General features: G+C 36.0%; 1 protein-coding gene across 1 annotated transcript in view; it reads left to right on the top strand.

The window, feature by feature from the left end:
* The window catches only part of DIAPH2 (diaphanous-related formin 2), a gene marked incomplete at both ends in the record, with an annotated part of 148,880 nt that overhangs the window by 99,834 nt on the left and 22,988 nt on the right, over positions 1 to 26,058 (top strand). The window contains one exon of the mRNA XM_009869903.1: positions 17,346 to 17,510. Within this exon, the coding sequence (XP_009868205.1) occupies positions 17,346 to 17,510 (165 nt within the window). The remainder of the gene's footprint in view (positions 1 to 17,345; positions 17,511 to 26,058) is intronic.

Raw genomic sequence — 26,058 nt, 5'->3', positions numbered from 1 at the left:
ATGCTTTAAGCAGTAAATATAAGTCCTGTTATGCTCTGTAGCTTTTACTTTTTCGTTCATTTTTTACTTGGGTGGAATTTGGGGTTTTGTTTATTTGATTATTATTTTTTCTGGTGCTTGTGTCTCTTTAGCATTGCAGTTGTATAGATCCATGTGTAGGCCTGCTTTGGGCTGTAAGCCATTTTTTGTCTTGTTTGACGTTTCAAGTTCTCTGGATTTCTGTTATCCTAGTACATTCCTTAATATATGAATTGTTCATGTTGGAACATGATCTTTTTGAAGTAGAATTTACATTCGGGTACTAAGAATGCCATTTTTTTTCACTGCTTCAGACTTGGATCAATTTGAATTCATTGTTAATGAGATATTAAAATACACTTAAAAGCTTCCACCTTTTACTACATGTTGTGTAGGCTTTTTACTGAATATTCTACAGTTGATTGACATGACGAGCAAGGGAAAAAATAAAAAAATCATGTAATTGGTGTACATGAAATTTTGCATCCACGATGCACTGTTCTAAGCTCATGTACCTCTAAGAAAGATAAATTTGTGACTTTAGTACCAGAGATTTCAGTGAATTGCTTAGCTGCTTGACTGACAGCCATGAAATGTTTATAACCCAAATTTTTAGTATTTTGTGTTGCCCCAAATGCAAGAGAAGAATAACGAAAATGCACATTTCAAAAGGAAAGCAAGAATATATCATTGTATGAGGGGTTACATTTAAAACCCTTTTATCTCTGAACACTCGCATCATATTTAAATGAGAATGCTCAAGCAAGCAAGACACATTTGATTAAACTGATTGTGCTTGTAATGCTTACGAGTACGTCTGAAGGTCTGATGTATTTCATCAGCACAGGCAGAAAATCCCACTTCTGAAAGCACTGCGATAGAAGATAGGAAGAATTAGTACATACATATAATCTGCTTTTCTTTTCCAGACTAGTGGCTTTTTTAGAAAATTGAGGACATCAATGAATAAACAGTGTTCTTCTGTTTCTGTTTTTGTATTGCTAATTGTTCAAGCTCATTGCATCTCAGCGTTTTGAATCCTATCGAAGAACTGACCCTGCAAAGTCCAAATCACATCACAGCCAATTTGTGCCGTGTTTAGTTGTGTATATTCAATTGCCATTATTAAGCTCTGGGGGAAAAAAAGTCTATTTGATGTTGTTGAGCACAAATATACATGTTTATGTAGTCTTTAGAAAGTGCGTCTATCCAGAATAAAAGATGATCTGCTTGTGCAAGGTAGCCTTTTTACAGGTACCAGTTAAAAATGAGGTAATCGGCAGGTCAGAAATATGGCCAGGACGTGTTGCAATTAGAAGGCACAATAACAGAAACATGTTCTGAAGATCACAGTCCTGAGCAGCGCAGCAGCACTCACAGAGACAAACCCAGGAGACATAATATTTTTTTTATTTTTTTTAAGGAAATCATCTTGTTCAGTGACAGTCATGGTACAGCTGTTGCTTTGTTGCTATTCGGTTTCGTTTCCACTGAGAAACTTCCGTATGGCCTTGTGGCATTTACTAATCCATTCACTTCTGTAAGTTTTCACCCTGAAAAAAAAATTAATCCCCCACTATTTGTCATGGAGGTGAGTAGACATCATTGAATTAATAAAAGGTTAGTTACACTGTTTTTGCTGGGTGTAAATATTCTAGACCTGCAGCACATTTGCCCTTAGTGTTTGCTTTAATATGAAGATGGAAGCTGTGAATCTTTGTACAAAGTTAGCTTCCGAAGATATATTGCTGAAACAAGGCAAGTCATTTAACTATGCAAATAGAACGCATCTCCTTTTCTGGTTCTGACTGGAACCCCGTTGGGTTTGGTTTGTTATCTAATGCGGTGAGTGTTGCTAGTTGTTTTCCCAAATAAACTTCTTCCAAAATTAGTGGGAAAATCAATCAATTTGTCGTGATACTGTTACAATCCTTATGAGAGTTCTAGAATTATTCTATTTTACAGTATCAGAATTACTATACAGGTTTGTATACTAGCCGTTTTAAATTTTATTTCCATTCATTTACAGATGTGCTTTGAGTGTCCGTAGCTACTAAGCTGCAACTCTTGTAGAATTAGAGATATTTTCCAATTAAAGATGTTTAACCTTGTAGATAAACAACCTGTGGTGTCTTCCTGCTTGGTCAAGTCCAGTTTTCCTACTCAAGAGACAATATAACATTAATTAAAATTTCCTTACGCTGTTTTCTTGACAGAAGAGGGTTGAGGAATGAAGGAGATGTGAGCATAGTTTAGTCATAGTTATGCCCTCTGTTTAATTTCTTCTGAGTAAATGTGTTGCTAAGAGGTGTCGTGATTGGAGAAACTCACTTTTCTTTTTTTTTTTTTTTGTAACATTAAATTGGTAATTTAAACAGCCAGTATGGAGTTACAAGGCATCTTGTGGGCTATGTGGAGTAGCAGGTTTGTCTTGAACCAGAGCAAACATGTTGGGCTATGTGGAGTAGCAGGTTTGTCTTGAAGCAGAGCAAACGTGCGATCAGTTGCAAATCTAAAGCCATCTCTTTTATCTTATCTCTTTTATTTTACTACCTTTTTCCCAGCTTTAATGAGGCACACTGAGGTTTCTGGAATAGATACGGGTGATTTTATGCATTTTTGGTGTTTTTTTTAATCACACAAAGTATAAGATTTTTCTTAGGGTATGCTGAAATTCTGTATTTTGCTCTGTGGTGCACTGTGCATCAAAAGGGCTGTTAGTCTGTTTTTATTACCTACTGTCAGGTAACAGAGATGCTGTTGAGATTTTTCATGTTAATTGTTTAATTTGATACAGCCTATGTGTTCCTCAGTGAAACAGAATTTGGAAAACTTCAAATTGGCTAAGCTGAATCTGGCAAGATTCCAGATGTTTATTTTTGTCCTAATACGGGTTTTTAATGATAATTTGCTGTGCTTTTTCTTGGTACGTGGCTTTATTGCCTTTTTTCCATTCCCTTTTTTACATTTTATCTTTATGTTCCTTGACAAAACAGGAATTCTACACGTGCCTGCATAATTGATAATGAGAAATTCCTTTCTTTTATGAGCGAAATATATGATACAATCCAACAGAGAGAGATTAGCGTGTCATTGGTTCAGTGCTTGACCAGTTGTGTGAAAATGGTTGATTTGCTCTGAGATATGATCAGCCTCACAGACTACAGGCTGCCTTAGGGGCTGAACAACGGGTGATGATCAGTAGTGATGGATTTACTAGAGTGCAGTATCCATCCGGTTCTCCAGGGACTAGTGTGAAGTCCACTTTTATATAATAGTTTCAGAAAGAGTCTGTAAAGAAAGGCAAACAGCGTATCAGTTAAATTCTTGGATAACGACTCCGTGGACGCAAAAGCGAGAAATACTGAAGGGCTCAGGGAGAGTAATTGGGCATTGATGTGAGAATAACTGGAAATGTGTGTGATACTCATTTGAGAAAAAGCAATAGTGGACACCAGCATCCAGGAGGATAAGGTTTGTTGGCAAGAGAACTTGTATACTACCTTCTCTTGTTTTGTAATGTATAAAACCAAGAAGCAAACACAGCTGGAAATGCAATGTAGATCATGTTTTCACAGTACTTCGTAGAAGAAAGTGAAGTAATTTGAATTTTGTTAAGGATATGTTTTTTATTTCGTTGTGTTCAAGTGTGTTGATTTTGGCTTTTTTGTGTTTATATAAATACCATATCCCAAAGGAGTTAGTTAAGTTTTCAGTTTGTTTTATGTGGAGTTGAAAGTAGAACTGTCAGGTTTGGAGGAGGTATCACAGAAGGAAACGTGACTGGGCCTGAAAGGGAGAAAAGCAAACATACAAGCATACAAAGCCAAAAAATATAAAAAGAAGGTGTTATTAACTCATCTTTCTTAATGAAAAATCATACGATTTTTCATGAAATATGAGATGTATGAATTAAATAAGTTTGGAGTTTATGTGCCCTCAGTTATGTTCATTAGAAGCTCTTTTTGAGTAACTTTTCTTCTAAGACGCTGAATTTGCCCAGTTCATTTGGATTTTCAGAGTCAGTTGACAAATTTTGGTTACCTCAGTGTTGCTCTTGAACGGGCTCTTCTCTTTCCTTCTTTTTCCCCCCTTCATGCAGAGGAATGCAGAAAGAATTGAATGATCTGTAAAACGCCTTTCTACCAGATTCAGCACACCATGTTTTTTAATGAGCCTTTCACTTCCATTATTATCATACATTCCTTCTTTTCTTTATTTTTTTCATATTTGAGTCATCTTTCTTTAAATAAGCTAAAAATGCCTGTGATATTCCAAGTGATAATTATACAATTATATAAGTATGATCATTACGTAGATTGAACTTGAAAATCGCCTAATAATGTCATGTTTTAGTGCATGATATTAATTTCTCTTACAACTGTTTTATATCAGTAAAAGAAATAAGTCCTTGTTGAAAAATGAATCAAATGATCCTTTGAATTTTAACTGGTCTGGACTACAGTACAGGTTGCATGAAGTTAATGTGTTAAAAATACAAGAACAATGGAAAATTATAAATTAGAGATGTTGTACAAATCAAACTATCCTTTTTTTTTTTTTTCTAACAGTATTTTTCTACTTTAAGATCTTAATTTCTTTTTAAGAAGTCCTGATATGAGGGGACATAAGATGATATTAGGCTGGACTGTAAATCCTGGGGATACAAACAATCTCTAGGTTCCACGGTAGTATGAGTAAAGGAAGAAATTGGAATGTGTTACAATTAGGAGGACGTGATGATGTGCAACAGGTAGCTGAGCGGCAGTTAAGAACTTCAGATAGATTATTTTTCTAGATTTTATTTATTGCAAAACATACATACTGTAAATTATGTAGTAGGTTAACTGTTTAAATCCAGGCATTTGACTGTGGATTTGATGGATTTTTTGTTTAATCCCTGGGATTATGTAGATTTACCACATGAGGGAGCTCCATTCTATTCTGCAGCTTGAAAACTGCATCTAGAATTGTGCTTTTAAGCCACTGAATAAGATTGAGAGAGGATTTTATACAAGAAGGAAGAAAGGTATAAAAAGGTTTCTGAAGCATGTTTTTAGAGTATATGTTGACTAACTAGTGAGAGAAAAAGTGTTGACAGTAATCTACACAAACATATGGAAAATTATATAGGAGGAAAAGCCTGCTTGCTTAGGAGACTCTAAAGAATAAAATTCTATGAACAAATTTGTACTTAAATACATGGAAGTCTAAAGGCTTCTTGATTGTGAATCATTGCCTGGGGGAAACTGTGTTTTAATCCTTAAATTTATATTAAACCACGCTGTCCAGATCACTGAAAGATGTTTTTGTCAAGAATTGTGCACCACTAGAATGATAATTCGATAACAGATCTATTTTCTAGTTGCTGCATGCTTCTTTTGAAGTCTAAAATTAAATGGAGAGTGTACTCCGTAAATCCCCGGAGCTGTGAAGTCGATATCAAAAGCAAACTGTCGTGAGGCATTGCTTCATGAAAAATGTTGGTGATGATGGAACTGCTTTTTGCCCTCTGCCATTCTGCAGTGTCTCCAAGGAGAAAGAATACCAAAAACCCCACTCTTCGGAGGGGAAGGATGCCATCGAGGAAGTGTTCTTGCTGTTTTTTCAAGTGATGTGTCTGACTGTAGGAAACTTTGATTTCAGATCCCGATTGCCCTGGGGTTACGCTCTTTGCTTTTCTGTCTGACCAGAACATTCATTTAAGAAATATCCTTAAGTGTTTGTTGGCTGAGAGAGAATTTGGATGGATTACTTCACATTCGTGACTTTTCCTTGTTTTAATCACAGTCGTGTGGGGCAAGGCTATCTGTGTGCATACAGCGGTGAGTTCCGATCACATAATTGACCATTAAGTTATTAATACCAAAAATATGTAACGATATCTGGAGAGAAATGAGGAGGGAATAGACACACAACATTTCACTAAAATCATATATGATGTATGCGTTTAGATGTACAACTTGTATTCAAAATAGTATTTGGGTGCAAAATATACTCTTATTTTTTGAATTTACTCTTTTAATTTTTATTTTCTCCCATGCCTGAACACTTCATTACAACAGTTCTTGCTCTAAATAAATCTCAATTTGAATAAGTTTATTCTATGCTTTTTTATCTGGTGACATAAAATTATTCCTTTTTCTTCTTGATTTTGAACAACTAGGCTCTTGAAACATTATATGAACTGAATTTCTTCAGATTTTTAAAGGCAAGAAAATGAGGGCTTCTGACATTGCATTAAAGGAAACTTAGAAATATTAGGAGTCACTTTTCTTTTCCTTCCCCACCCTTTACCAAAAAACTTTATCTACATGAAGTAACCATCAGATTTACTGATTGAAGCTTGTTAAAACAAGGTACAACTGACAGCTCAAACATACCTCGCTTAATTAAATCTAGGTGAAGTGAGGAAAAACTGTATGATCAAAGAGAAAGTGAATATGGTTGCAGTTTCTCTGAAAGATTTGGGGCACACAAAGCTGTAATTATTGTTTAAGGCATCTCATTGTGTGTTCCAAAACTAATATAATATTTCTGGTAGTCACTACGTTACTGTGGTTTAGCTGAAATAGGTGTTAACAGATAATTCTTTGTGTTATTGTTCTTAGAACATTGTTTGTCAATGCTTTGTGTTGTTTGAAATGGCCACATTTAATTAATTTGAATATAACACGCCAAACTAATTTTGCAGAATCATTTTGTTTGTAATAGCTACATTTTAGTTGTGTTCTTTCCTGTTTTTATTCATCTAAACAGATTTTTCTCTAATTGTTCTCCAGGGAAGGTATGCTAGAAATCCATCACTCTTGCAGGGTTTTCTGTTTGATATATTCTTGACTATCGTGTCTTCTGTTGTTTTCTAATTAATGCATGAATAGTGATTACAATTGTTTGCCCCAATAAGAAAAGAGAGAGATATGAGTTTCAAAAAGCTGTGATGCTCTTCACGTTGTTCGAAATTATTTTAAAACAAAAATATTGCAAATGAGAATTAAGGACTAGATGATTTCTGTTGTAAAAGATGCTGGAAAAGTATATTGGGAGTGACCAATATACTTTATTTATTTATGCCCAGTATATTGGGAGTGACTACTTTTCAGACATCTTAGTATGGGATTCCAGGCAAAAATGTGATCCATGACTTTGAAGGATCTGAGTGAAACTCTTTGAGTTTTGCTCAAGTATAGGAAAATAAATAACCTACAAAGTATTACCAAGCTGGAATAGTAAACTGGAGAATTCTTTATGTTCCTTTGTAATTCCATAAGAGTCTTTTTGTCTTTCTTCTGTCCTGTCCTCTGGTACCTGTTGTTCCAACATGCCCATCAGTTACCCCCTCTTCATGCCATCGTCACGTCTAAGCACAGGCTGGAGGTTTAAAAAGGCTAAAAAGGGGAGATCGCAAAACACGTGTGAAGTTGTATCTATAACTCTATCTGTTTCATTCTTCATCTGATATAATCTTCTTGTTCCTTGTTTTTAACAGCTCTCACAACTTCCATATCAGAACAAATGAAGCTAAATAGTCCACCTCTTTCATTCGTGAATGGCATTTTGCCATTCTCTTAAAAGAATGTTTTTCACCTGTCAGGCAGTGTCAGTTCCTCTCGGCATGTTTTTTGCAAAAGCAGTTTCAAAATTGTGGTGATGTCTACAGTGGAAATAAAGCTTTGTTTTTGTCAGGATGAAAGGTTTGTTTTGCTTTCAGGAGCTCTAGAGCTTTTAGAAATTGTTTTGATCTTCCCATCCTCTGTTCAAAAATGGAAGTATGGACTTCGGGTTTATTTCCATGTTACAATTATGGAGAAAAACTTACCTTTTGAGGTCGTCAGCTGTCTGAATAAAGATAAATTAAATGGTGGGTTTAGATTAGTTGAGGTAAATATCTAGCTCTAATTTTGGAGTTTTCTAAGTATTCTATTTAAGATAGACAAGAGGCTGTGGCTTTTAAATGCTGCCTTTCCAGTGTTCTGTTTGAGGAGCCAAGTGCTCTTATTTACTTCTAAAGTGTTCTTCTTCATGCTACCACAGGGAAGTCCTGAATTGGCATCGGAAGTCTTTGAGCAGAATTTTTCACCTTAAACCAATTTAAGAAACAGCCTGTGGAGCTTTGTTCCTTGGACTGAGTATTTTATAAAGTAGGCCCTTGTTCACCACCTTTTGACTGGGGTGTTCCTAGAAAAGTGAGCACTGATTTTTGTGTCCTGATTAACAGAAGTATAAATAAAAAAGGCAATATTGAAATTACATTGACTTAAGTTTTCTCTTGTGCATAGTAAAGAGGTGTATGTAGAATCAGTGGAAATAACCTCTTCATTATTAAGAAGTTTGAATGCGTGAAAAAGAGGAATTGATATGATGGCTCAGAGCTAGAGGTAAACTTTGACAGATTTTTCTTGTGTTTATCAAGATCAAAGTTTTATGGCCATCTAGGACAAGTCAGAAAGCCTCATCTGAACATGAACTGAGGCATGATTCTGCAGTTTAGGGAGACGGAGCAGGCTGTGGCTAGCATTGCGATCAGATGGCTGTAATCTTCGAACGCTTCATGAACATGAACAGTGAAATAATGTCTGCACGCAGAGAATACAGTTGGATTAAACAATTCTGCTAGTGACTTCTGCAAGTACTGATGTAATGAAGGCCAGGGAAACAAATAGACCACTTTACTCTACCATAACTGAGAAGCAACTGCTGCATTGTGGTTTGGGTTTTTTTCTGGGTTATTCTGTCAAATGCTGACTGATGAGGTAATTTGCATTGTAATGAGAGAGACATTCTCACACTGAGCTTTTTATTGGTATTTTATTAGTGAATCTCTAAGCTCTACAGAAGTACATGATGTTGTCTAAGGAAATAAAATGGGGCTCCACCTACGGGTCTTGGTTCATTTGGGTTCTTATTTGAGTAGATGAAGTGTATTGTAATGAAGATTTCTGCCGTTCTTATTTGTTTATTTATTTATTTGCCAGGGCTTTCAACAGGAAGAAAGATTAGGTGTGTAATTGTGATTCATTAATTATCTGTGTCTGCTCCAAAAGTCCTCATCTGTGTAGTCACAGAGATACATTATGTATGTAGTGTGAATGATAAAATTGTTAGCATCTGTTTACATACTGATAGCAGGTGAAAATAAAGCTATCAGTGTAAATGACTTACTGTTATTAAAGCTGAATTTCTGTCTTCAGCTAATAAGTGATGTTTGTGTTTCTCCAGTTCAATTCGAAGAATGCTCTATTATGAATGAGCTTGGAGATTAGGAACTAAGAGTGCTGGTACATCCTTCATTAAAGACAACACTCTTGAATAAGACTTTCTCTTCTAGCTCTATAAAATACATTTTTAGCCTAGTCTGGTGGTTCCTTGGTCCAGAATCCTACTTTGAAATGGTATACAAAAAAAACCCAAGAGTTTGGAAACGACAGAGTGCAGTTTGTAAGGCTGAAATATTTTTAGTCAATTTTCACTCTTAATGGTAGTTTTTTGGAAATCATTACAAAAATATTTGTGTTCTTGTGGAAGTGTATTTCTGTAAATTAGTAGATAAATGTATCTCTGGGGGAAAAGAAAATGTTTTGCTCTCTGGGTGGTATATGACAGCAGATCAGCAAACAGTCCCCTTAGGGTTTTAATTTCAGGTGATCATGCCAAGGGACTGCATTATTTTTGCAAATCAGTTTGAAGCATGGGTTTGTTGGTTTGGGGGTTTTTTTTGTGTGTTGTCAGACAATAAGTTGGCTTAAACGCAGATAGGCTAGATAAACTCAATTATTTGATTATTATATTTGTTTTAGGTGAATTCTTAGTATCTTGCGAAATTCTGCTGACTGCGAGAATAATCCATTTTATTGAAAACCAAGTTTAAATAATTATGACCATTTGATTTGTTGAAATAATGAACTATTCAGTAAGGTAGCTGTAAAACTAGATGCTTATAGTTCACAGTGAAAATTCTGACAACTGGTTTGTTCTTAGTGCTTCATGTTTCTCTTCAGCAGTTCTATTTTAATTTTGGCGTGCTTTGAGTCGGAACAGCTATATTTGGGTCAAGTACAGTGTGTAAAACTTACTTGTAAATCTGGATTTTATTTATTTTTTAGTGGAATGAAGTTGCATTATATATCCAGCTTGGAGGGAAAGAAATGGGGATGTTCTATTTTGAAGTTGAAATTATATGTAAATAGAGTAATCAAAGTCTTATTCATTTGGATCTGCCAGAAGCACAGAATGGCTGAGGTGGCAAAGGACTTCTCGAGGTCATCTTGTCCAACTCCCTCCCCTCAGCTGGGGCCATCAAGGCTCGCAGCATCACGTCCACATGTCTTTGAGAATCTTGGAAATGCTGTAACCTCTCTGGACAACCTGTTCCAGTGCTCAGTCACACATTAAAGCTCAGCTTGGCTGTTACTCAACGCTTGATTCAGACTCAGAAATATCATCATAGAATACCAGGTTGGAAGGGACCTCCAGGATCACCTATTTCAAACTAATCCAAATATGCATTACGTTGCGAATTTCCATTCAAGTGCCTTTAGGTATTAATGCAGACCCCTTGGTGGAAGCAGGGTCTTCTAACTGATTTCTAATTTCTTCCCTGCTGTACTGTATACTTAACTTTCTTTTGTTGCTGATTTCTTACTGCTGAGGATGTCGAGTGCCACCTATGAGTAGGGTTAATTTGCCAGCGATCCACACATTCATGTTAGTAAAATTGCAACATTTATGATGAGTGGTGTCACAAATGTTTTTACGTCCCACTCTTGTATGCTTTGTTTAATACATCACGAAGGCATATAAACAAAAATCAGCTGTTGCGTGATTATTTACATAATCCTTTTTGCCTAATTAATTCTCCTCCAACTATGTAATTTCAGACTCCAACAATTTTACTTCCAGGTTTTTGAATAGGCAGCTTTTCAGCATATTTTTTAATTTTCCCACGGTGTCTGCAGTAACATGTTGTGGATGGGCTGACTGACAGTTGATGGAGGTAAAACTAACTTCTGTTTCGTCAAAATAGAAGTGTACAGGGTACAAAGACTATGGACTGGTTTTGCACTGCTAAAATGTACGTACTGTAAGTTGAATTAATAATTTATAGTTTTATCCGAACATCAAGTATTGGTATGTTAGTTCCAAATATTCCAGATGTACCCGTCCCTCTAAAGAGTTGTAGGGTGTATGTGCAGCTCCAGAATAATCGAGTGGTGTTACGGTACGTGGCTGCGTTCCCTCCTGCCTCCATTACTGCTGACATTGTTCCGTAGTTCTGCTCAGGACAGGAGAGAAACAATCAAATTTATAATTTGCCGTGGAAAAATCTAATAAGTTGATTTTAATTAAACTATTATCTGAGCCGTTCTGATGGAAATTGTCAATTTTCAGACCAGTAAATGAGTACTCAGGACTTGGGAATAGCTAACAGAATAATAACTTTGCACTCCTCAATGCAGATTTGTCAATCTGTGACTTAAAGCCAGCAAAATGCTTCATGTTTTTCAGAAATGCGTTATTTTAAGGAAAAAACTTATTTACAGTGAAAATAGTAAATGGATTACCAGTTTGAGTGTTGTAAATTTTATAAATTATGATTGACTGTAACTTGTACGTAGAACCAGTGTGCCATATAAAATAAGTATAGCATCAAGCTGTTAGAAATGCACCTGAAAAGGCTGGTGTGGACAAATTTCAAGGCGATCATATGGAGACTTACAATGAAGCCGTGTTTCTGTGGGTTTAAGGGTGCTGTGCTTTCCTTTAAGAACACTTTCTGTCTGTAATGAGTATTAGGATCGTTGTGTATAGTAGAATAAGAAAACTTGATACATTCAGTAAAACTGAAGTTTACTGACAAATAAGTAGATCAGATATTTAACTAGATAAAGTTTAGGTGGCTTTGCTTTACCAGACTCCTAGGAGATCCCAGGCTGATCATTCTTTACCTCCTCATTATAGTGCTGATTTATATAATATGCTAAATACATTGATACTTTCCATTTAGGTTGAGTACACTTCTGAGAACATCTTCTGTCTCTGGTCCCAGTTGGCCTTTATTTTCTTTTGTCCTTATGTTTTTGCTCTCTTTTAGGAGTTAATCCATCTGTAGCGTAATGCCAGCTGCCTCTTTCTTAAATGACTTCTTTTTGTGTGTCAGCACAATCTTTTGAGAATCAAGCGTTACATGAAAAACTCTCCCAATGGAATGCTGCTTTTGCCTGTTTGCAGCTTCCTGTAACCAGTAGCTGGGAGGACACGTCAAAAAACTTCTATTCAGCTTTTGAAATGCTTTCAGAAAGTGTTAAGTAGTTCCTAGCAGGTATCTCCTTTTTATTTGCAGTGCATTCTTTTTTCTTCTGGAGGTATCAAAGACATCAACTCTGTTTCACTCTTCCAGACCTGTGGAGAACTGCCTTTAAATTCCATTTTTATAGTGACTGTATGCCCTGGGGAGAGGCCTCCTTAACTACTGGAACACCAGTGAATATCTTATAATTACGGTTAAGTTACCAGTGCTCTTACTGCTGTGGCATATTTATTGGTGATGAATGCCAAGCTGTCAGAGTTGGCTTTCATTTTCTTTTTAAGTGCTGACACTAATAGGTGTTGCCTTTGGGCAAGCGAGGGTTTTTTGTGTGTTCAGGTACTTTATGAGCTCTTATTCAAGTTATTGATGTATTGATGTGAAGTTCATAACAGATATTATGGTAGAAGTGATCGCTTTTCCTCCACCCAATTTGAGGTCTTTAACCTTGATTGCTCTGATCTTTTCTTTTCTCTTTACATGGAAGAAACCAGTAGAAAGCATGGTATTGGTCCTAATGTGGACATAAAGAACTTAATTCTACTGTTGATGGTAATTAGTGAGTCTTTGTCTCTGATGTAATATGGTAGCGTAGTGTCATGATAACTTTTGCACTCATTGCTTGCTTAATTGAGTGAATTGATTTAGCTATTGCAGTGAATTGATTCAGATATTGCGTTGAAATGCCAGCAAACTGTAGTCATCTGCCCGTATTTCAAAGTGTAAAAAATCATTGATTTACTTGCAGAAAAATGTATTTTCAACTGTTACAAGTGGCTTTATCCAGCCATACTCCTATTTGCCTGTATTCTGATACTAACACTATGTTTAGTATTCTTGCTGCAGAAATCCTTATCCATCTGGGTATCTAAACACTTTTCTTGCCTTCTTGGTGGTGGTCAGTGTGAAGCAAACCACAGAACTAGATGGAAGGTTAAGTTGGCAGCTGTAATGCAAACGCAGGTTTCCCAGCCTCTCCTTTAAAGTAATGAGAGACAGTGAAAAGATGGATTGGTAGATAACTGAAGAAGTTACTAATATGAAAACCATGAAGTTTTGATATTTGTTTGCATTTTAATTTTCTTAAGAGACACAGCATGCAGAGGATTTTACTGGATGGGACGATAAAGCATATATTACTAATTTTTGGTACCAGTTACTGAAAAGTGATTTATTTATGTATTAATCTCAAGGTGATGCTTTAAAACCAATGAAATAAGATAACAGTGTCAGAAGTAGTTTTTAAATTTTAAACTGAAATAACACTTCTTTGAAAAGTCAAACTTGACACTTGGAAATTTTAGGGCAGTTTTATGTAGTTGCCTTCTGCTGTACTAAAATGAAAAAGAGAAATGGATTAATGGGCATAAATTCCTTTACCTAGTAACCACTAAAATGCATACTGAAAAATTTCAGTAAGGATTATCTGGACAGAGTTGCCCAGATGGTGATTAGGTGTGGTTCTGTCATTATTGGAGAGGTGTATTTCCTAATCTTAGTAAATAAGTCTCAATATATTCAGACTTACAAGTCAATTTTTTTTGATTTATGTGGAACCTGGGGAGACGCATCTGGAACTGAAGGTGGAAAATTGCTTCCAAGTGGATTTTTTGGGGGAGTTACTTTTTCATTTAGGGGGACCTAATAGCTGCCTTCCAATACCTGAAGGGAACCTACAGGAAGGCTGGGGAGGGACTTTTTACAAGAGTGCCCACTGATAGGACAAGGGTCAATGGGTTTAAGTTGAAGGAGAATAGATTTAGATTAGATCTTAGGAAGAAATTCTTCAGTACGAGGGTGGCAAGACTTTGGAATAAATTGCCCAGAGATGTTGTGGCTGCCCCCTCCCTGGAGGTGTTCAAGGCCAGGTTGGACGGAGCCTTGAGTAGCCTGATCTAGTTGAGAGGCGTCCCTGCCCATGACAGGGAGGTTGGACTAGATGATCTCTAAGGTCCCTTCCAGCCTAGGCCATTCTAGGATTCTATGATTTATTTATTTTTTTTTATTTTTGAGATAATAGTATTTGCAGTATAGTTTTGGCTTAGAATTTTCTTACAAAGAAACTAAAAAAGAAAAGTGTGCATGCAGAAAAATAAGCATGTGAATAAAGTAGTTTGGTTTCATAAGCATCTTTGCATTCAGTAATTCTTCAAAATATAGTGCAAATGAAACCTTGTTCACTGTTTTTATATGAGCACTAGTTAAAGCTTCAATTTAGAATTAAGTATGTCTGTTACATGAACTTCTGATGGCTTGGATTTTTCAATAATTTTTTTTTCATAAAATTGCATAGGCAAGTATGGCTTTGCTTCTCTGGAATTATTGTTTTGACTCAGTCTTTGCAGTGACTTGAAGGAGTCCACTTCAAGGTGATGTTTCAATTTACTAATATTTTAGAAGTACGAAGATTGCATGAAGCATATAGAGTGTGATGGAATAACGTGGATATGATATGATATATGATTGGAAACTATTGCATCTACAGCATTGACTTGTTTTCTTCAAAATTAAGTATAGTTAAAATACCCCATTCTCTCTTTGCTCATCATATTCATCCATCTTACCGACATCCTTTTGCCTTACAAGCCATCTGTTAATGGGATTTCTTATTTCCATCTTGGTGCTTATTAGATAAAAAATAATAATATTGAAATTACAGTATATGTTTCAACAGTGGTATTTTTTTCTTCTAGTTTCAGTAGTAGTATTGCTTCTTTCCTTTTTAGTGCTTACTGTTGTTATTTCTCACACTGAATGAACAAACAGAATGTAGAATTTGACTTTGAGAGCTTTGTCTCAAAGAATTAATTTCATCTCTGGAATGTTCAGAGGTTTATTCTTTTCTTTCAGACATGCAGTCATTTTTTAGTATATTGATTTGGTTTTATATTACATTATATGAGGTTGTTTTTAAAGGAACTGCAGATGAAATGTTTGTAACTACATACATCTGTATTTCTTTTTCCTGTTATTTTTGGTGAGTTGTTTGGTTTTACAGTAGTCTAATTATGGTAAGGCAGTTCATGTTTTCTTCAAGTTTTTAAACTGTGTTCACTAATTCTGTGATTTACCATTGTTACCTATTTAATGTATTCTTGCCTTTAAACTTCCCTTTCCTTTTGCACAGTTAATTGTCATTAAGAATGAACTATACTAATTTTCTCTTGTATCCAGATACGCAGTTCAACAGTCCAAGCTTGAAATTCTACCAAAGCAGGTTAAACTTCATTTCAAAAAGCTGAAAATATAGATATTACTGGGATGGTTGCAGTGGTATAAAGCTATGTGGGTGGATACTGCTGTTTCAGAATATTAAGTTCTATCACATTGTTGGTTTCTACTTTTTGCCCTTCTAACTGAACATTTGCTGCTTTCCTTTTATGCTACTGAGGCTTTAATGAAGAGAGCCTTACTTGGAAACTAAGTTTCGTAGGAGGAAGACTGATATTATACATAGATCGTACTTTTAGGAACCAAATTTTAAGTGACTAGTTGTGTATCCTCCCATTAGTTAGAGCAGGAAAATCCAGGTGGAATATTAGGCCTCATTGCAATGGAAGATATATTGAGCCTTGTCACACTTGCATGTACCTTGTGAAATGCCAGCCTTTTAAGAACTCAAACACTGTGGAAATGTTATATCCACCTGAATTTCCTTTATTTATTCTGCAATTTGATGACTGTTTTCTGAAGAATAATTTTGGAGTTTATTCTAACCTCAGAAATAAATAGTTTATGTGACTTCTCTATATGTCTCTCCCTAATTAGCTTCCAGGTTGTTTGTTATTTTGCAGAGAGAGAGGGAATCTCAGAAATATTGAGTAATTAGAATATGATACTAGGCAGAGTCTCAAATTAGAGCCTTGGGTATGAGGAGAGGTTGAAGCACGAGCTCTGCTGTATTACGAATCAGAATCCACATGGAAGGGAGTCGTTACAAGTAAAAGCCACAGGGAGCCAGGCTGCTTGATTTTTGTAGTTCAGGAAATAACTTGTGTCTTTTGTTCTTGGGTTTTGATATGTACAGCACAACACTTTCATCAGCTACAATTCAGTATCAGCAGAACTAGTTTAATTGTGTACTAGCTGTTTGTTTTTTTACAGTGATTTGTGCCTTTGCTTCTTTGTGAATATAAACAACCTCAACAGAAGAAAACAGCAGACTGAAGCTTACCGGCTTTGAGGCAAACTAATAATTCCTTTAGTCGCTTGCACCCTTCCTGTATTTGCAAATGGATTGTTCTAAAAATACATTTTTCATATAGGGGAAAAAAATGCCATGAAAGGATTAAGCCAAACTTTTAGTGATGACTGCTGGGTTGGAAGTCAATCTCAGTTTCAATTCTAGACTTGCTCGCTTCCTAATGGAAAACAAATACCACTGTTGTTCCATGGTGTTTTTCTTACTAATGATTTTTCTAAGCTGTTTGTCAGTTAAAAGGGGCAGGTGGGTGGATATTCCGTTTTTAAAAGTTCTGTGAAATGACACAATTAAGAGCATGCCCTCCAAAATGTACCTGGTACAGGAAACCTGAGACATGAGCCGAGCTGTGTGGCTAGGCGTTAAAAAATTTAGAAAGAAGACATCTGCAGTAAAGGGAAAAAAAAGAGTTAAACATTGTACTATAGAAGTTTGCAACCAGTAGTTATTTTACATATAAAATATATGTACATAATATGGAGGAAATCAGTTTCTCACAGCAAACTCATTTTCAGTATATGTTTTTACAGAATGTTTTTACAAAACGAATCATTACTTAGAAGAAAAATGTCCAAGATATTTGGAAGTTTTATAAAGTCATTTGTATAATCTATTAATGGAAAATTTTCAGAATTGGAAATAGATCGTTTGGTGGAAATTGTGTCACCACCTTATGTTGGTATAAACTTGCAGATACGTAAACATTAACATAAGAATGTCATATGTGAATAACACTAGCAATTTCTCCAGTTCTAACCTTTGTACTTTTATTTTACTGTTAGACTGATTACCTTTGAATCATTTTTCTTAACAAAACCTTACAGCTTTGCTGAGAGTGCCCGAGAGCAATATGAAAAATTGTCCAACATGCACAACAACATGACTAAATTGTATGAAAATTTGGGAGAATACTTCACCTTTGATCCCAAAGCAATAAGCATAGAAGAATTCTTTGGCGACCTGAGCAACTTCAGAACTCTGTTTTTGGTGAGTAATGTCTGCAAGACTTTACATATTCCTGTATCTTCTTTTTCCCAATTTTAATTCTTTCCTCTTCTCTCCATTTATTGTATTGTACTTTGTTTTGTTCTGCGGCAGAAAATTGCATTAATATTTCCAGAATTATTTAGACTTTGGTCACTGAGAGCTATCATCTGCCCGTTTGTAACTTGCCAACTAAGCTGTCAGTGATGGTGAGATGTATGGATAATTAGAAAATTGTTTTCCTCGTCTAAAAAAAGACTTCCCTGTTGGTTGTCACACAGCAAGCAGGCATGATGCTGAAAACCATGTTCAAATCAAGACCTGAATGGATGTGTCTGTGTTCAAGTTGTGTTAGAATCTGGCTGATGCCTTAATGATGCTGTGGTGCTAAGGCTGAGACTTGCAAGATGAGCTCTTGTGTTGTTGACAGAACTCATGAAGTTCCCTTAGATGCTTACAGTACTATTTCCAGTCATCCAGAGTGGTTGATGTCAGGATATGGCTTTTTTTATGAAGGGATTTAAGAATTTCATTTTAAACAGCTAAGTTTTGTAGTGGGTTTAATGTCATCTTTCCTAGGGGCTGTCTGGGAGCCATAATTAGCTGCACTGTAAGAAGCGCCCAGGGAAAACAGATGCCTGGAATGTCACATTGTGTCTCTGGAGAATATTAACATCACTTGGAAATACCACCACTTCCCATACAGCTGTGGCTCACTGATCTATCTATTGCCAGTAGCTGGTTTAATCTGTCATGTAATCGTAAGGACTTTCAGTTTGAGTGTGATAGAGGAATAGCTGCTTTAAAACATTATCTTCATGCGGAGATTGCTTTATTAGAAAGCTTTTGCTACAGTAGATTTAACTACTTATTTTTAATTGGCTGAAATAGTTCTTTTTTCCTTTTTTTTTCCTCATAAGCAAATCACCAATTCTTGTATAATTAGTAAGCATGCTAACACATCTGTGTGAAGACTTGTCGGGAACAGGAATAGCTATTACAAGCTGCTTCTTCATTTACTTTTTCAGAAATCCAAGACTTATATTTTCATTGAATTTGGAAATCTACTCTTGTTGTACCTACTTGAAACAGACTTTAGACTAGCAACGGCCAAATACCGTGATGAAAATGCATCCTCAGGTGAAGGTGATGGGAGTTAGAGGGCATGTGTTTGCTAGAAGGCATATTAGAATGAAAATATTTCTAGCTTCTTACCTTGATTTTTCCTTCCTTTTGACTTCCAGCAGATCTGGCTGATGACTTTTTGCTCTTCAATGGCTATAATTGAATTTTCAGGAAAAATGTTTACAAGAGATTCATGTATTGCTTTGGAGTGACTTTGTAGTATCAGTGACGACAAGTGTTATTTCAAGTTTTCAGTGAGTAAATGTGAAAAATGAAATATGAAGAGCACTAACTCCTAATCATAAAGGTAGAATATTCTTATGGCCTTCCCAAATGAACTAAAGACAGAAACTACTATATGTACAGGAACAGATGCAGGCTTGGAATGAGTTTCTGTAATTCTGTAAAGTGAAGTGTTGAATTCAGGCCTGTGGATGCTCCTAAATCATACTTAAAAGGTCTTTATTTCACAGCAAAAATCTATACTTAAGATTTTTTTTTACCTATTTTTTTTATCTTCACTGAACTTCATAAAAATATTTGTGAGAATAACCTGCCTAGTTTTAGGTTTCATTGCGTTGTTGATGCCTGTACTTAGGGGGTCACTTTCATGAATTGTCTGAATCATCCTACATTTTTTTTAATTTATTTTCTTCTACAAATATTTGCTAATTTACTTCCCTTAAATGAGATCCTGTTGTGAAATACTTATTCACGTGCTTCTCAGTCTAGATTGTTCAGGTGCCATATTTAATCACAGAAGAGTTTTATTTGAATTGGAATAAAGTTTTTTTCAACATGAACTCACTTCATTTGTACTTATAAGGAAGGTCCAGATACCCAGTTCTTGATGTTTTAAGAAAAGCTGTCAAAGCTTAGGACAATTTTAACTTTATTTTTAAGCACTGAAACAGGTTTAGCAATCAGAGAGATGAAGGTATTGAGACTGCTTATGCAAATGACTGTTAATTATTATTTACAGATAATCCTCTGGTTAATGCTGTATGCACATATGTGCATCTTAGTTCTGCAAGTATTTCTCCATGGATATGGAACAGGAGTGTCGATTGTAGAAACTACCCTAGTCATTTATACTGAGAAATACTAACTGGGTTTTATTTGCCACAATCTCCTTTGTATGCTCTCTCTAAAACCAAAAACTGTGTTCTCCTGAGTGCTACACAGTGCTCAGACAGACAGCAGACTTGCCTTGATTTTGTCCTAATTCGTATTATTTAACAGGAGGGGAAGGGGCTTTTCACTATTGTGCAGGTGTTTTTCACAGGTAACTTGAATCCTTTTCTTCTGCTAGATTTGATTTTGAGTGAGTAGGTTTTGTATTTTTTTTCAGCAGATCATAACTACTCTGCTTTTTTTCAGTATAATTCATCTTTTATGTACCATTTATATACTATTTCAGTTTTAACTGACTTTTAAAGATTTTGATACAAGGAGTAGCTGTGGAGTAAGCCTTCTTTTCTGGTAGGTACTGTGTAGTTAGCGATGCACTAATAGTCACTTGACTGAGGATCGCGGTGACCTCATGTACACAGTCTGACAATCCTTAATAGGAGGTACTCATGTTCTGGTGACCTCTCATCAAAACCCTTTATTTTGTGGTGTAAATACACTCAACAAAATAATGCATTGGAAGACACAATTGTCTTATTACCTAATTGACATAAAGTAGCTTTTATGTTAAGGGGAAATCATTATAGATAAAGATTTCTCTTACTTCTCCCAACAAAGGTCACAACCCACCAGGTGTGTTGGGAACTGGGGACTCTTCTGCTTTTGGGATTTCTACAAACCTCAGTATGGTCAATTCTTCTTCATATTATATTTATGGTTTCTCTCTTGCACTGCTTTGTCAGTTTGGGAAGTGGACAAAATTGCTGGGATAGTGTCCTCTTTTTTAAAAAAAAAGTTGTTAAAGAAGGAAATTAACTTAGGCCATCTGTATGATGCACACTGATTTAAATAGTAATGCTTCAGTATAAAACAGTGAAATCTGAGGCTTAGGTAGCTTAAGGAGATTCTTTTCTTTAGTATCGTTCGTGCTTCAGTCAATTCACTCGTTCAGTTATACACAGTAGTAGCAGTAATTGTAATTAGGTCTGCTGAGAATTTCTTGACTTATTTTATATACTAGAGCCTAACCTTGTAAACTTTAGTGCCATAAAGATTCTTGTTTAGGGATCTCATTTTTTTCCAGACACTTGAAGAAGGCCTAGGGCAAGCATTAAAAGTTCACAGTACGGGGTTTTTTTAATAAGGAAAAATTACTAAAAAGAATTAAGATTTTCTGCAGCATTCTGATGCTTGTGAGAAGTTTTCCAAAAGGAAAAAGACACTAAAACTAACTTAATCTGTGGAATTTACTGTAAAATAGAAGAAAAGAGATAAAATTTAGAAGGAAAAAAAAAGAGTTGTAACTGTTGATAATAATTCAGGAGCAATCAGAAGAGACTGAGGACATAAAGCATCTCCAGATATTCCCTAGAGGATGCATGTTTATTAAATTTGTCCAGTTCAGACAATTACAATGCCTGCATACTTTCTGTAAGTGGTCCCATTAATTTTTTTTTAGTTTTTTGGTAAATGACTGAACTACAATTTCAGCTGTTTTTGAAATGTTGATGATGTGTCTTTGCTAACACCAAAGAAAACAAAATCCATTGCCTTCCCCTCATCCGCAGAGCCAGTCAGGCACTTGATAAGTGCCATGTGGCTGTGTCCAGTCACCTTCTTGTTCTTTACTTACCTGGACGTGGCTTCAAGAAGGAATTGTTCTGTGATCTTCCTGGAAACAGAGGTGAAGGCTGACTTGTGTGTGGTTCACCAAGCGTTCATTACTCCTTTGAAGACAAGCGTATTATTTACCTTTTCCAGGGCTTGGAGAGGTGTCCCTTGAGTCCCACAACTTTTGGCCTTGCATTGCCCTCAGGGAGCTACAAGTTGCCTATGAGACAGGGCTGGCAAAGGCTGAGATGAAGGTGGCCAGAAGATCTCAGCATCTTCATGTTACGTTCCGTGCTCCATTCAGCACCAGACCTACATTTTCCTTCATCTTCCTTTGTCTCTCCTTGTACCTATAAAAGGCTTTGTCACTGCGTTGTGCATCCCTTGCCAGTTTTATCTTCATCTGAGCCCTGATTTTTTTCATAACTTCCTTCCCTCTGCAGTATGTCTCCTGGTTAGTGTGGCGGTCCTCCCACGCTTAGAATCATAAAGTGGTTTGTGTTGGAAGGCACCTTTAACAGTCATCTAGTCCAACCCTCCTGCAGCGAGCAGGGACATCTTTAGCTAGATCAGGTTGCTCAGAGCTCTGTCCAACCTGGCCTTGAACATTTTCAGGGATGGGACCCCTACCACCACTCCGGGCAACGTGTGCCAGTGCTTCGCTCTGCCGTGCTTCTGTTGGGTGTCAGAGTTCCGTCGGGAACTGCCCCTGCCCCACCGTGTCAGACTCCTGCACGGCAGGCTGGATGGTTTTTGTGCTTTGGGAAGGTCAGCTGCAAACAATGACAGTGCTTTACATGTACATGGTGTTTTAATTGAAACTACAGTGTATATAGTTTGAGATAATTGGCCTTTGTGAGCACTTAAGAATTCAGCGTAGCCCTTCAGAAAATCTTTGGTTGTCTTCTTTTACCTTTGTACAACAGCTGTTACTTGTATTTCTCTTAGCCTAATTTGTAATTTTGCATATGATTCCAGTATGTAAAAGTGAGAATACTGACTAAATAGGTTGATCATAATGACGATTCTTACTTCTTTCATTTGCAAGTAGAGATAAGAATATCTTATGTTATAGAATCATGCAATTAAGCCAGTGGATATAAATGAATGTTTTTAAAGATTAATCTAAAAGAATTAATTCAGAAATAGTCTGAATGGCACATCCCTAGGACACAGAGAAAACACTCTGTGTTTCTAAGTGTATATACACAGATACATAAAAGTATGTTTGGAGCTTGATGTGTTTGTCATATAATGATCATAACATGCTATTTTAATGTTGAGAAAACAGCTGATCTTTGGAAAAACCATGTTAAGAATTTTGATCATTAGAGGAAGTGCTATATATTGAATGGAAAATAATGCCAGTTTTATTACTTGAAGTAAAAAAATATATTCATGCATCATCCTTTCTAGCTGTCTTTTACAAGTCCAAAAGAAAAAGTATTTAATAAACACACCTCCACATGGTCTAAGCATTCACAAGTGGTTAGGCTGAATGACAAGATGTAGAGTGTATGAGGGAAAACATTTTCTGGAACAGTCAATGTTGTTTTTTCATCCTTCATTCTTCTGATCAAAATGTATCAGCAATGCAGTGATATTCCTTTGGGCCCAGTAGTTTCTCTTGAAGTTATTTTTCAACAAAATTTTCCATATAAATAAGTTGTTATTCTGTTTTCCCTAAACAACAGTAGGAAAGGAAATTAGAAGTAGGCAGTGCAGGGTGACACAGTGACTGACCTTTCTCGGTTAGAGCTATTGATTGCTGTTGGAACACTTAATGTACATTTCCCAGCAACAGACAGTCATCCCAGAAAATTACTTAATTGTGATTGTTTCCTTGGTCGAATGTTTTATGTGTTTAAAACTGTCCAGATACGAACTTTCCAGTCAAGTACCAAATTAATCTTTTGTACTTAGTTTTTATCAGCATCTGTTTACCTTTATGTGAGAGAGAATTAGTATTTTGGGGGCTGTTCTGTGATGTTTGGAGGAGAAAAAAGCACTTTGTAGCTGGGAATTCACAGTTTGATGCCATTAAAACTGCCCCTTGTATAACTGCAGATAGCCAAGTAAACTTGGAGCTGCTCTTACCAGTCATCTCACCCAACACTAATTCTGAGCCATTGGAGCTCACTGAGCTCCAGTATGGTGAGTCAAGTAGAGATGCAGACAGAAGAAGCAGGGTTTATTTATTTTTCTAGAACTATTCCCATTTTATCCCCAGGCTTCTGTACCTGTTTTTTTCCGGAAACATAATTAGAGGCCAGGATGCAGCGAGACAACAAAATAAAGTTTGTATCACTTTACCCCTCTAATTCTTGTAGTTGGAAATCTTGTCCCTTGTGGTCCACTTGTGGCTGTACTGCTTCTTGCTTGGTCTTTCCCCTTCCTCCTCCGCTAACATTAGATCGAATATTTAAATCTTTGAAGTGAGCTTTTAACTAGATTTTTCCTGGTACTTGTGTCACCTCTGTCTCTGTTTACTTCTTTGATTTTGCACTTAAGTATGTCTTGATAACCTCGTTGTATTCAAGACGTGTCACAAGAAATAAGTAAAGCACTTCAGCGTGACTTTTCTTTGCAAGTGGAACATGATTCAAAATCAAGCCTGGAGGGGAAAAAAAAAAAAGAAAAGTTGTATTTATTCTTCTCTTGGAGCTGATGATTACAGAGAAATTGGTTCAAAAGTAGCAATAAGGGCTTTTGTGCTGTTTTGACTATTTGGGGATTTTTTTTCAGTTAAAATAGTAGATCCACTGAATGATAATACAACTTCTCTGTTTAGGACTATTTTGAGGAAGAAATGTTTTTTGGATTTTATTGATTTAGTCCTTTCTTCCTTTTAAAGTAAACACAAATTTTTGTTGTCCTTGAGGACAATTGCAACCTGATACGTTTTGGGTTGATATAATTTCAGGCTCTTATCAAATAATGATTAATCAGTTGCTTGAAGCAGTTTGTTCTTTTCTGGTTTGGTTCTTCAATTTAACCTGCAGTCTCACAGAGTTTATTTCAAATGATTTGAAATATTTTTAATCTGCCACTTTCTGAGTGTTTATTTCTGTTGATAATACAGCATTTAAAAATATCCATGAAGTCTGCCATGCCTACACTTGCAAATGAGCATAAACTTCATTTTAATCCTATTATGTGTGTCTTCGGAGTTGTGTTAAATGCATACTTTAATGTTAGATAGGAAATGTTGGGGTTTTTTCTTACATGCTTCTTAAATGTTTCAGCTTTGTTTGCCCTTGGGTTTCCCTTCAATGCAGACAGACGTAAAGGTGAATTTTGAGTCTAAAAAGCTGATGTTGTAATGCCTGTGAGAATAGTTGGGTAAAATCTGAAGCAAGAGCAGGTATTTCTGGGCATAGTTGTTAGGAAATGCAAAGAAGCTTTTCCCTTCAGTGAAGTTACATTTTTTTATATCCAGTAGACAGTGATGACTGTGCTTCCTTCATCTTTGGGTAAATGCAGCTCTTTGAGTAAGGAATTTTTAAAATTACTTTAAATGTACTTAAGGAAAAAAAGGTTGTATTCTAGCGTAAGTAAATATTTGAGCAGATGCAAGTAACACTTTGGCTATCACTATGAGAGATGGATTCTTGTTAAAGACCTGTGATATAAACTGTCCTTTTTGTGTCAGCACTATTGATTGATGTTTACTGTGTGGCTGGGATCTTTCCCTGTAACCCTGTAATACAAGATCCAGAAAGTGAAAAACTTCCCAAATGATAAGAAAGATTGAGTGATCCATAAGCTGAGCACCTTGCATTGGGTGACAGCTCACCTGGTCTTTCAAGATTTTGTAAGACTGATGCCTTGTATCAGACAGTAAACAAAATGTCTGTTGTGTTGCTTCATGAGAAAATACTTGCGCTGCAGTGGATTCGGCATCTTAAGTATAAATGCACATGTAAGACCTTTTCTTCTTTCTAATGTTTGTTTTCCTGTAACTTGCTTCAAAGTAAATTTCAAGCTCCATGACTCAGGAATGTCTTTTCTGTGGCTTTTTTGAAATGTCCCTTGAATACAGCACATCATTGGCTACAGTAATATAAATCAATGACTATACAATACATAAATTAATACACAATAAACATATGATTTACTACATAATGCAGTACATAGTCAGTCTAAATTCCCAGCTTTCAAACTCATAAATCAAGTTTGTAATTCAAGAGTGGTTTAAAAGAAAGGCTGTATTTATTCATTGTTCTCCCTGGTTATTTGTCTGGGAATAGTTTCTCCCTTCTGTCTAAAAAGTAACAGTTCTTTAATGTAGCCTGAAAGATAACAGTTTCTAGGTAGCAGGAAGCTATGAAAAAAAGAATAGTGAGAAGAAGTATTTTCTCCATGAAATTTCCCAAGAGGTAGTATCAAAAGTGAAACATTGTCCTTATTAACAGGCAGTATATAGCAAGGCCTTCTTCCCCCTGCCCCAAAACCCACACAAAGATCCTTTTGTAAGTGCTCTAAATTCTCATCTGAGTTTATAAATCCAGGTAGCGCTGAGCAGAATGGGTTTTTTTCATGGTGATACTGAACATATCAGGAATTAGGTGTAGGCTAAGAAACTTAGTTAACAAGGAAACTATTAACAAGCTGTTAGTACTGCGAGGTAAGTAGCTACTCAGTTCATGATGTGAAAAGTAAGGATGACATTTCTCTTGGAAGA

The sequence above is a fragment of the Apaloderma vittatum genome, unplaced genomic scaffold (assembly GCF_000703405.1).
Source record: "Apaloderma vittatum isolate BGI_N311 unplaced genomic scaffold, ASM70340v1 scaffold2155, whole genome shotgun sequence".
Taxonomy (NCBI): domain Eukaryota; kingdom Metazoa; phylum Chordata; class Aves; order Trogoniformes; family Trogonidae; genus Apaloderma; species Apaloderma vittatum.
This window is presented reverse-complemented; position numbering and strand designations above follow the sequence as displayed.